At 42.7% G+C, this 12,385-nt stretch overlaps 1 protein-coding gene and 4 non-coding genes across 5 annotated transcripts; 1 reads left to right on the forward strand and 4 right to left on the reverse strand.

Annotated features, from left to right (window-relative positions):
• LOC115380515 (5S ribosomal RNA) lies at positions 1 to 119 on the reverse strand. Its single transcript, XR_003930342.1, has one exon. It is a non-coding gene; the product is annotated as a 5S ribosomal RNA (ribosomal RNA).
• Positions 120 to 1,785: 1,666 nt separating this feature from the next.
• LOC115380516 (5S ribosomal RNA) lies at positions 1,786 to 1,904 on the reverse strand. The gene has a single exon (XR_003930343.1). It is a non-coding gene; the product is annotated as a 5S ribosomal RNA (ribosomal RNA).
• Positions 1,905 to 2,429: 525 nt separating this feature from the next.
• On the reverse strand, positions 2,430 to 2,548 carry LOC115380517 (5S ribosomal RNA). The gene has a single exon (XR_003930344.1). It is a non-coding gene; the product is annotated as a 5S ribosomal RNA (ribosomal RNA).
• Positions 2,549 to 3,134: 586 nt separating this feature from the next.
• LOC115380514 (5S ribosomal RNA) lies at positions 3,135 to 3,253 on the reverse strand. The gene has a single exon (XR_003930341.1). It is a non-coding gene; the product is annotated as a 5S ribosomal RNA (ribosomal RNA).
• A 476-nt stretch (positions 3,254 to 3,729) lies between these two features.
• Positions 3,730 to 11,222, forward strand: rmp64 (ribonuclease MRP subunit p64). Its single transcript, XM_030081666.1, has 9 exons — positions 3,730 to 3,863; positions 4,117 to 4,271; positions 5,646 to 5,734; positions 6,097 to 6,225; positions 7,395 to 7,472; positions 8,622 to 8,917; positions 9,432 to 9,490; positions 9,590 to 9,813; positions 9,930 to 11,222. Exons 1-9 carry the CDS (start codon positions 3,779 to 3,781, stop codon positions 10,255 to 10,257), a joined length of 1,443 nt encoding a protein of 480 aa, XP_029937526.1. The 5' UTR covers positions 3,730 to 3,778; the 3' UTR covers positions 10,258 to 11,222.
• The last annotated feature ends 1,163 nt before the right edge of the window (positions 11,223 to 12,385 follow it).

Raw genomic sequence — 12,385 nt, forward strand, 5'->3', positions numbered from 1 at the left:
CACTTACAGCACCTGGTATTCCCAGGCGGTCTCCCATCCAAGTACTAACCAGGCCCGACCCTGCTTAGCTTCCGAGATCGGACGAGATCGGGCGTGTTCAGGGTGGTATGGCCGTAAGCGACAACCTTTTACACTGCCAGGTCTTTTATACGTGGCTCACAGACAAATTCCAGCTTTACATTAAAGTAATGAGGGCTCATCTTCACTGCAGGTTTGAACTGCCATAAAAAGCAGAATAAAGCAGAAATGGAAATAACTGATTACATTTACTCCTCATTTACTGTAACTAAGCAGTTTTTTGTGTCCTTGCACTTTTCTGATTATTTTATTTTTAAGTCCATCTTTGCTGGAGTTTTGTCCCTCACTACATTTTAAACCAGGTCTATTACGGAGCACAGATGATCAGTGACAGACTGTGGAACCCTTCACAATAAAAGTTCAGTCAGCAGAGATGAGAAGAGGAACCTGCTTCTACTTTGCTGGTTCTACTTTTTGTTGTTTTCAACTTCCAGTGAAAAGTGCACTATAAATAAACTGCAGATGGTCGATGGAAGCAAGGACCATTATAATTCAATGGGCAAAAATGTGGTTCCACTGTGGAAAACAGGAGAATAACATCAGTGAGCCAGCCTGATGATGAAAACCGTGTAGACTCAACCATCATATTATGTGCATATTATATTCCACATGTGTCAGTTGAGTCTACAGGGTCCTCACTTCAGTTTGGTGTAATTCCCCTTTAAAAGAATCTAGTTTGAACCAGCTAACACAGTTACAGTCTTTTATCTTTTTTTTTCTCTTGATTTAAATTCCACAAGTTAATATTTAAATCCTTCATCTCTCGTATTGCCTGCCTGTACTTTTGCACTTTGACTTGTACATTTTGCACCTTCGCTGTATTCTGTCTCTTTGTAAAGCACGTTGCGCTGCCATGCTGTATGAAATGTGCCATATAAATAAAGCTGCCTTGCCTTTTGAAGAAGCAGCTCTTTTACTCTGAGTTCATTTTGAATTAGCTACTTTTTACTTTCACTAAAGTAGATTTTTACAGCAGTTCTTCTACTTCTACTTAAGTCAAATATCAGCAAAGTAACAGCACTTCTATTTGAGTAGCAATATGTAGTACATTACACTGGAATAAAGGCCACAAAGACAGGAAATCTGGCAACACACTGCCAGTGGGTGAAATGAAAAACACAGCAACACTGCCCTCTGCTGCACACTGCAGGTAAAAGCTCACAAAGCTTGGAAAAGCGCTATACAAATGCAGTCCAATTAGCTTTAAAAATAGAGAGGGAGAGAGAGAGAGACAGAGAGAGAGAGAGAGAGAGGGAGAGAGAGAGAGAGAGATTATTACAAAATTACATATTTCTTTATTATATAGATAGAGTATATGATTTTTTTTTAGGAAAATCTTACTCCTACTTTTACACGTTATTAGAACAGCTGGGTATCAAAATCTGTAACCTTTATGGTAACTTAAAGGCCACACTAGTGCAGATTATTGGATAAAAGAGGTGTCCTTTGATATGTCATCAAGCTCATCTTGCAGCCATGAAAACGGAATCACAGATGAAAAAACTCTAAGACAAGAGCAGGGATTTTTTGGGGTGAGTTTATAAAACATCCTATGACAGAAAAACAAAACAGAGTGGATGCAAAGGTAGACAGACTGAAAGAAGTGGTGGGACAAGCTGTTGTGTATGCAGGGAAACAGTGCGGCCTGCAAAGCCTGGCCTCCTCCAGAGAGCCAGCACTGCCCTCTGCTGTGCGCAAAAGGCAAAACACTTACAGCACCTGGTATTCCCAGGCGGTCTCCCATCCAAGTACTAACCAGGCCCGACCCTGCTTAGCTTCCGAGATCGGACGAGATCGGGCGTGTTCAGGGTGGTATGGCCGTAAGCGACAACCTTGCACACTGCCAGGCCTTTTATACGTGGCTCACAGACAAATTCCAGCTTCACATTCAAAACAATGCACTTCATCAGCCCCCTTTTCTGGCTTTTCAAAACAACCCCTCTCTTCTCGCTGCGGCTCTCCTGCCGTCCTTTCCCTGCGACCTGTCCCTCCGCCGCTTTGCATGGGCCGCAACTTTCTTGGGGCTCGGGCCCTTTCTTTCCTTCCCCCCTCAGTGTTGCTGCCGTCCTCAAGCCAGGTGCCGCTGCATGTCTGCGAATAAGTTGACACACTTTTAGCCATCCAAACTATCCTCACTGCAGATTTGCACTCCCATAAAAAGCAACATAAAGGCCACAAAGACTGGAAATCTGGCAACACGCTGCCGGTGGATGAAATGGAAAAAGATAAAACAGTAACAATCAAATCAAATCAAATTATATGAAAAAAGTCAGCCCTGTCAGCCCTGCTGTGGAAAGCCTGGCCTCCTCCAGAGAGCCAGCACTGCCCTCTGCTGTGCGCAAAAGGCAAAACACTTACAGCACCTGGTATTCCCAGGCGGTCTCCCATCCAAGTACTAACCAGGCCCGACCCTGCTTAGCTTCCGAGATCGGACGAGATCGGGCGTGTTCAGGGTGGTATGGCCGTAAGCGACAGCTTACTACACTGCCAGGCCTTTTATACGTGGCTCACAGACAAATTCCAGCTTCACAATCAAAATGATGCATTTCATCAGCCCCCTTCTCTGGCTTTTCAAAACAACCCCACTCTTCTCGCTGCCTGTCTGCGGCCTGTCCCTCCGACGCTTTGCATGCTCCCTTTCTTTCCTCTCCACGTCAGTTTTGCTGCCGGTCTCAAATCAGGAGCCGCTGCATGTCTGGGAGTAAACACCATAGACATATATACGTATATATAGGTATACGTATATATGTCTATGGTAAACACACTTTTAGCCATCCAAAACCCTTTTACTGCCGCATTTCTCTCTCTGCGCAAAGCCAGGGGCGCCCCGATGAGCTGAAGGGAAAATATGACACATGTTGACCTGAAAGCACAAAGAAAAGGAGCTGAAAAAAAAAAAAACAAGGGGACATCTTCACTGCAGGTTTGAACTGCCATAAAAAGCAGAATAAAGCAGAAGCGGAAGTATCTAATTGCATTTACTGTAACTGAGTAGTTCTTTGTGTAATTTTACTTTTTTGCGTATTTTATAAAGTTGGTAATTTTACCTAGGCAAAAGCTTACAGCACCTGGTATTCCCAGGCGGTCTCCCATCCAAGTACTAACCAGGCCCGGCCCTGCTTAGCTTCCGAGATCGGACGAGATCGGGCGTGTTCAGAGTGGTATGGCCGTAAGCGACAGCCGCTTACACTGCCAGGGCTTTTATACCTGGCTCATGCCATCTATTCCCTCTTTTTAAATATATATTTACATAGATAGATAGATAGATAGATAGATAGAAATGGTGTTTTTATTAATTCTCCACTATTCAGTTCCACTATAAGGATACATAAGGATATAAGGATACATTTATATTACATTTATACATTTATATTAGAGAAAGAGTTTGCCATGTGAAAATGATATTAAAAATCACAAAATAAAGGCATATGTGGCCTATAGACACTCGAGACAGACAGATAGATAGATAGATAGATAGATAGATAGATAGATATGTTGTTATTATTAAATCTCCACTGTTTTTATACTCCTTGTGAAAATCAAATTTTAAAAATCACAAAATAAGACACGTGCACGCTCAGGCTCAATCTGTTAATGTTTCACTGTGCCTTTAAACGCAGCCCGTGACGTGTGTGTTTCCTCGGCGGTGATTGGCTGTCGGACTTCCGCATGCTTCCTGCACAGAGGCGGCAGCAGCAGCATGGCAGCGGATCCCTGGAACAGAGTGAACGTCCCGTTTCCCGGCGCGGTGTCCAGTGTGCAGGTGCACTTCAGCAGGACAACAGGTGAGAGCCACAGGTGGGACGAGGGCGATGAAACACCTCTGCCGTGTGGTGTGATGTTGGTCGCAAAACAAGTGCTGAGAGGAGCCGGTGCGTCATCCTCACGCAACCCCACGTGGGAAAACAACTCACATCCACAGTCATAACATGATGGAAAAGCTTTGAGAGAACAGATGTGTACATGACAGTGCGTGGGTCTTCACGTCCCGTTGACGCTGCAGTGTTTGTTGTTATTGTTGTTGTTGTTGTGTTGCAGCGGCTCACGTGAAGCAGCTGTGCTCTGAGAGCTGCACGCTCCTGCAGCTGCTGAGGAGTGAGGCTCTGCAGACGGAGGTGCGGCTCCTCTACGACCTGCTGCACGTCCTGAACAACTCCCTGCGAGGAAACAAGACCTTCAGGGCTCTGAAACAGGCGAGCACTCGGCTCTTAGCTCTCTTACCTTGTTATGATGTGGTGAATGATTTATTCCAAATAATTATTGAAAGAATAGCCTGTGTCAGGACAACTCTTTTACCTCATCTTAACCCAAAATGTAAGGGCATTTTTCTGCGTTGTTTTATGTTTTTGTGCACATTTGACATCAAAACAGGCATTTAAAATGGATTAACTCACAGGGATATTAAGGGTTTTATCCTTCCTCAGCCTCATCCTTATCTTTAACATAAGTAAATAAAGTTTCATTTAATTTATCTTATTTATCTTGAGCATGTAAAAGGAATGAAGAGATAAATAACAAGCAGAGACAATGAAAGAAAAGGCAAAGAAAATGAAATAGTTTCCATCTATATCTCAGTGCAAAAGAAATGATCAAAATGCAGACATATTTGAAAAGGAGTGGGGAGAAGTGTGAACTTATTGAACTCCACCTCTTCCCCATCCACTAATGATCAGTGATTATTCAGCTTCCTGTTATTTATACAGAATGGATGTTTTATAACTTTGTTTAAATAGAAGGTGAATGATAGCATCACACATAAAGTGGTGCACCCTCCCATTTGAACCTAACATAGTCTGCCTTTAACAAGCTCTTCGCTAAATTGTCCCATTAAATTGAGAAATGCAGTTGTCACTGATTTGGACCTTGAACAGTCATCTGTTACAGTCGGGGTCTTGATGATCAAAATCTGCAGTTTGTGTTTTGTGCATAATTCAGTGTATTTGGTGCACAAAAACTAAATGCAGATTTTCCAAGTTCAGAATAAACCTGCGAGAGAGAGAGAGGGAGGGAGAGAGAGAGAGAGAGAGAGAGAGAGAGAGAGAGAGAGAGAGAGAGAGAGAGGGAGGGAGAGAGAGAGAGTCTGGTCCTGTGGTCCAGTCCAGCATCGGTGTTACTCAAGGTGGAGAATGTCCAATCAGGGATTTTTGGATGCAAATATACAAGTGATTATGAATCTGACAGCAGAATGATGAACTTAATCCAGGGTTTTTTAAGAGTGGGATTATCAGTATGTCTGTAGATTATATTACCGAAATCTAGGACTGATTTTTAAAAAAAAAAAAAAATGCCTTAACTGTACTCACTCTACAATTCAGATCTGTTTCTGTGCAAAAATCCTAATTTGTGCCGCAATTTGGTGAGGAGATTTTCAATATGATATTGAAATGTAAATCATCTAGTCACATTCGTTGATATCTGTACTCTGTGATTCAGCGTTGCATCATAAATCGAGCAGAAATCAGAGAAGTGGGATGAACTTACGTGTGCAGCAGTGTACTGTAACACCGGCTGCCTCCTCTGCCAGCCTCTGCTCATTTGCATGTTCCCATCATGTCCGTGTCTCGTAGGTGGAGCAATGCATAAACAGGCTGAAGGACATGAAGCTGGACGGTGCACTGCAGGACCTGACAGATCTGTGTCCGACGAGGATGCAAAGGTAAGAGGGTCACCTGGCTACGCATGATGCCTGGGTATTTTTTTTGACAGCGGGTTGAAAATGTGTCGACAGCAGAGCGTGACCTGGCTTGTAGAGCGGCCTGTGGACTGAGATGAGCTGGTGGGTGGGTTTTTCTGCAGAGATGTGGAGCATTTAAAGACTCTAGAAGGTCATATGTGATTTAGAAAACAAAAACCTCATTCATGTGACTCAAACAACAAAAATAAGCCGAATGTACAGTATTTTTTCTTATTTAAAAAAAAGGACATGTCAAGTAAGAGCTCCCAGCGGTCCAGCTTACTGTGATGAGGTGTTTATCTGCATCCCTGCTCTCGATCTGCACGTTTGCGTTGTGTTTTCAGGGGTGTGAGCCTTCAGGCCGGGGAGGGCGCCGTTCCCAGTCAGCCCATGTTGGAGTGGCTCTGCCTCAAAGTGCTGGGAGCCGCAGAGCTGATGAGCTGCACGCTGAGCCGCTGCAGCAGAGCCTTCATGTATCCTGTCCCGAGAGACACCCGGACAGATCAGTGTCTGATCCCTGACCGCAAAAATGTGACACAAACTTCTGTTTTTGTCTAAAGTTGGCAGAGAGTATCTTCACATATCGCCTAGTCCTTTTTAAATCAACCAAAAAGTGAACCAGCTGCCTTTTTTTTTCTTTCTGTTTCAAGCTTCTCCCCACACCACACAGCATTTTTGGTCACCAAAAAACCCAACTTTTGGAAATTGCTCACCAGAGAGGAATTTGTGAAAACAGCTCTTTTCTTTCCTTTTGTAAAAATGAAACAATTTGATAACACTGATATTACCGGTGAGACTTTGCTTCTTCTTTGTTAAGGCAGTTATTTTCAACAACTTTTATTAATTTGTGGCTTTTAGAAGGAGCTCACCTTCCTCCTCTGTCCATATAAACCACTTAACCTTTTTTTATCATTCTACCTCATTTTCCCCACAGTTTTGGATATTGTTCAGACTTTTTTAACCATATTTGTACAAACCTCTGGGATGTCAACAAACTGCTGCAGTCACTCCTCATATATTTGCATTTCACATTCTTGTGTGCACAGAGATTCATTTCCATTTTCTGCCCCACAAGTGTAGATGAAATGTCAGACCACGTTTTGTTCCCGTCATACCTTTATTAGCACGAGGGCAAACAAACAAGCAGACGTAACAAATTAAAACGCAGACCTCGTCACTGTTCTTCAAAATGTCCATCTCAGATTTCTGGATCATTGTGTTACATTTTGAAAAAGTTTATGAGAAATAAATAAGGATAACAAGGAGGAAAGAGCTGAATGCAGACATGACATGATTTGGTACGCTTTATTAATCCAAAGAGGGGAAAGTAGTTTACCACTGTTCACATTTTACACAATAAAACTTCCAGTCCTACTGTCTCTGACAGAATCATAGAGGGAGATCACGTGACCCCGTGCTGCATAATGATAAAAACACAAAAACCCCCCGCTCTCCACATCTCGTTCATTTTCATTTTTGCTTATATTTCTTGTGTGGGTTCACTTTTTGAGTTTGTTCTGTGTTCACATAATGTCCAAAACCTGAGGAGCTGAAATGGACTAAATGTGAAAACACCCTAAAACAACCTTGTCTTTCTTCGTGCTCCCTCCACGCGTTTCTCCTTAACTAACATTTCCTGTAGACTTTCGAGGCAGCAGATGAAATGGGACGAGTTCATCATCTCAAACACGGTGATAACCAGCATGCTCAGCCGACTGTGGTGAGTGGTTTGTTTTTTGTTTTTGTTTTTGTTTTTTTTTTTTTCAACACATATAGGCGGAGAGAATAAACATTAAATGAGCAAATCATATTCAGCGTAGAAACATGAGTCTGCAGTCTTTGTGCTTGTACAAGTAAATCACCTACCATTATGACTTTCCTATCCAACGCTCACTGAACAAGCCCTTCAGTAGCCTGTGTATGCTTTGAACTCCTCCTTTTAAAGGAACAGTTCACCCAAAATACAGAAATGTATATATTCATCCTGAAATGAAACGTCTTGGAGGCGGATAGATACACTTTGCTGGTGTTCTTCAGCAGGAAATAGTTCCCATGAAACCATTTCCCCAGCAAGGGATATGAATTATGTCAGATATCTGTGTCGTCGTTTTTTGGAAAGAGTTGTTGCTGTTTAGTTTTTCACACATACATTTTGACAGTTTGAGCAGTCGACACCAAAGAGACGAGAGGAGCTGCTTGTTTCTGTTTAGGAGATTTCACTTGTTAGAGTGATAGTTTGGATTTTTACACACACCGTGCTATTTGCCGCTCTGTGAAAGTGCGACACATCCGCTAAAGTTTGGTCCATTAACTCCTTCCCTGTCGCAAAAAAGGGAGCTTCACCGGGACCTGTACCGCTCTGAAATGAATGAGGTAGATCTTGAGAGACACAAAGCTGAAAAATTGCTTTCGGTGTCACCGCACACATTTGCACCATTTAGGAAATCATGTGGCTGGAAAGAGCATTGAAAGTGATACCAAAATGAACGTGTGCCATTGTGCTTCCCTCCAAACAATTTTTCAACTTTGTTTTGCTGCTCGAAATCGTGTCGTTTTGTATCTACTTCATTTATTTTGGAGCAGCACACTCCCGGAGAAGCTCTCGTTCTCACAACAGGGAAGGATTTAGTCGACCGAACGTGGTAGACGTTTTAGAGCAGCAGGTACTAAATGAGCAAGAACCCAAACTGTCTCTTGAAATTTTGATTCGTCGGTTCATGTGGGTGCTTAGTGAAGTCTTGCACTGGGATTTTCTGATTTCTCCGATGACATTGTTTGATTGCTGAAGGCTTTTCAGTGAGCATTGCTGGATGTGTATTTGTCAGCCCAGCCTCCGCAGTCTAAGCCCAGCTGACTTTGTGCCCCTCAGGGTGTTTTTCCGGGGCGTCCTGGTCTGCCTGGCCTCCCTGTACCAGCAGCTCCTGGAGCTCCTCAGAGAAGTGGCCCAGGCTAAGCCCATGCCCTTCCTCACAGACTTCTCCCTGCCAGCCGACATGGCTCAGTTCCTGGGGCCCTCCAGTGCCTCTTTACTGACCAAGAAGCCACAACAGCAGGAAGAGCAGCAGCAGCAGAGGAACAAGGAGAGGAAGAGGAAAGCTCCTGCTAAAATCCCCAACCAGGCAAAGAGGCAGAAGAAGGAAGACCTGGGGGTCGCTGTCCAAAGAGGTGTTGAACTTCTCCTTTGTTCTTTGTTGTGTTTGAGGCAGGAAAGCGGAGTGGGAAATCGAGGAAAAGAACTAGAAAACAATGTAAAGCCATATGAACCAGCCATGCTCCAACATTAACACTGAAACCAGTGTGATAGAGGCAGTTTTATTTACTGGGAGGGGCGGGGTTGTTCAAAAATGTGATGATGTTTTTATTGGTTATTGGTTCATGCATACTCCTAGTTTTTGAAGATGCACGGGAGTATTTTGATATTCAAAAATATACTAAATCTTTATGCAATCTTTATGCTTTGAAAATAAGCTAATGAATGAAAAAGTTATTTTGAAAAGCATGGACAGGTGGTTTCTTCTTTAAGTGAATGTATTGCATTGAGGTGCAAGTAGAAAATGGTTTATACAAAAAAGAAAAACTACAACATAGCAAAGTTTCAGCACATATTGCTATGAATCCTGAATCTGTGGATCTAGGGTGCACTTTGTAGAATCCATGCAATAACTGTGTTTGTCCTCAGATCAACTTTTTGACATCGATGTGAAGCCTTTGTTCAAGGGTCTTGGGGATTTTAAAGAGGTATGTAAGTTTAACTGAAATTGTTCATTAATTGTTTAAGTAACCACTCACAGTTACTGTTAGCAATGCCGTCTAAATGGTTCCCTAATCTTCGCGTAGGCACTGAAGAACAAGCCCTCCCCACAGGAAAGACGTAAAGCTGAGAAGAAACAAATGTTCAAGAAACAAGTGAGAGCAGCCACTACTTTCACAGACATGGCAACCCATCTGGAGGAAATGATTGAGTGGTGCAAATCTCACAGCCTGGTGAAGGAGAAGCGCCTCTTGTCGTTCCTGTACCTGAAATGCCAGAAGATGAAAGGCCTAGAGTCTGCGGGTTACACGTAAGAGCAAACCTGTTGGGAATTGCTGAATTACATGTAGTTATTTCAGTATTTCATAAACATATATATTTAGTTTCCTCTCTAATTCCGGCTGCATGTCTTTAATTTGTCCTCAGCATCCAGAGGAAGCTGCGGAGCTTCCAGCGAGAGGTTTGCTGGGCTTCGTCTCCTGCCGGCTCAGTGCCCAGGACCTGCCTGCCCATCGCCGCCCTGTGGAGAAACACTCACCCGAGGACTCGTTTACGGACGCTCAGGACGCGATTTAGGCGTTCGACAACTACAAACTGTGCCAAGAAAAAAGAGAAGAAGAGACGAAGGAAAACAACAGAGTCATCGGTGTCTCGACTGTCAGAATATGACAAAGGAAGCAGGACTTCACATGAGACCTCTGAATGTGAGGGCAGAGATGACATAGATGATATTTTTGCCTCTGTAGGTTTATAGCATTTTTTAAATTTGTTTAAAAAAAAAAACAACAAATTACTGCTACTGTCCTGTATCCTACTTCTGCACCTGTAACTTAAGACACAGTGAACTGAGCTAATGGAGGAGACATTATGCCATTTTTCAAAAGAAAACATGAGTGGGAATCATGAGAGCTGCTAGTGAAATCTGTCAAAGTGCCCAACAGCAGCAGGTGATCAGTTTTTTATGGAGGAAAAACTGAAAACACTCCGCAGGGCATGTTGATGTTTCTCATAACAGCTTGCAGAGCCCAGGGTCCACTTGTTCAAAAGCCTCTCTTATATGCATCTTGGACCAGCTGGTCTGTGAAACCCACACATGAGGCTCAAAGAGACGTTTTGTTCCATGACAAACAAACCTAGTCAACTTATCTTTGAGAGAGAAGACTTCATAAAACAACACAGTGGAAATCCTGGCGATCTGGTCTTAAAAAACTGGTTATGGACTTGCTTTGTCGACCTGTCCCCTATCTAGCAGGGACAGAGTTCATGAGCGGGGCAGGTTTTTTAACAGATAACCAGTCACATGCAGCAGGGGCTGTGAGATGAAGCAGATTATTCTAGTATCACTCATTTGTATGCAGTGTTCCAGTCCATGTCTAGATTTATAGGTGCAATTTTGTAATTAAGCTTATTAGAGCTCCTGATTTTTTTTTTTTAATTTAGTCCTGTGATACTTTTCAAAGTTAAAGACATCAGTCACCATGCAATTAGATATAAAGATATTTTTGAGACTCTAAACTGAAGAGTTACCAAGAGTTATCATTTCTGGTGTTTTAACCATAGAAACTGAATGGGTTATAGTTGTACCATTCATTATACCATTGAATATCTATGGTTCCACTGCCCATACAAGTGGACTGCAGTTTGTTCCATCTATCACACCAGTTGCATCTCTGGCTCCCCCTGGTGGAGAAGATAAATAAAAACATGCATGGACTTGAATGGACTTGTTTATTCAATCGGCTGTTTGTTGTTTACATAGCAAGAGAGCCACTTGCACTGCATCAGATAGATATCAGTAAACTACACATACAAACATTTATTGAGCTTCATTGCCCATTGAGGTATTAATATCATTGCCATGTTTTTTTCTGTTTGCTTAGAGGAGATTATAGCAGGATCTGTCATTTCTAACACAATGCCATACAATTTAATATAATTTTGATTTTGAATAACATTTTTCCACCTCCTATTAATGAAGTACACTGAAGTTTACTTTTTGTCATGCCTTTGACCTAAAATAAGGACTTTTTTCTGTTTTCTGTTTCTGTTTTTTTTTTTTTTTTTTTTTTTTTTTGTTATTTTGTTTTTTTGTTTTTTTGCTTTATTATCCCTAAGAATTCCATTGTAAAGATAATTGATTTACTATGAGTAATTTATTCATTTGGGCCCAAATTTACCTGGTTAATGTTTTATTAGACAGCATGTCTAATAAAAATGTCCTGGATTCCAGTAGATATACATGCAGCTCTGGCACCTCTGGTGTGGTGAAGGCTGAACATCTTTTAAACTGCCTGTAAGTTTGTTTGCTTTGCACTCAAAATGTAAAGGCAGAGCCACTCTGATGCTTGTGTTCCTGGATCAAATAAATGGCTTGAGTCTGTACTCCCACTCTCTCTAGTACTTTTTCATGACATTGGGTAACAGAACTGCTCCGGTCCAGGCTTAATGGTGGCGGCGGTGCTGGCATGGTGGCAGTTAGTCATGTACAAGCTGCAGAGAGCCCTAAACACAGGGAAAATTGCAGGTGAAAGCTGCTGTTGGCTGTCAGCAGATATTGATGGAAAGGTCCCCTGGATGATGGGAGGTCAGTGCATGAAAGCAGGAGTGTTTATGTGTGGTAGCTAAAAGCTGTGAGTCTCCTCCTGTGGCACTGCACTCCACACCTGAAGGAGCTGCGAGTGGGGAGGGCACAGCATGGTGCTGGCGGCATGTATCATTAGACGGGGGGGCAGATTCAGCTCTGTGGACCTTCTCATACAAGAGATACGATCATGGGTGCAGCTGTGGTTCCCGTCTCTGATGGAGGTTCAAATTTCAGCACAAGTTAACCATGCAGGAGTCAGGCAGTGTGGAGACCCTCGTCCCTGATAAATGGAGGTTTT

This window comes from Myripristis murdjan, chromosome 21 (genome assembly GCF_902150065.1).
Source record: "Myripristis murdjan chromosome 21, fMyrMur1.1, whole genome shotgun sequence".
NCBI lineage: Eukaryota > Metazoa > Chordata > Actinopteri > Holocentriformes > Holocentridae > Myripristis > Myripristis murdjan.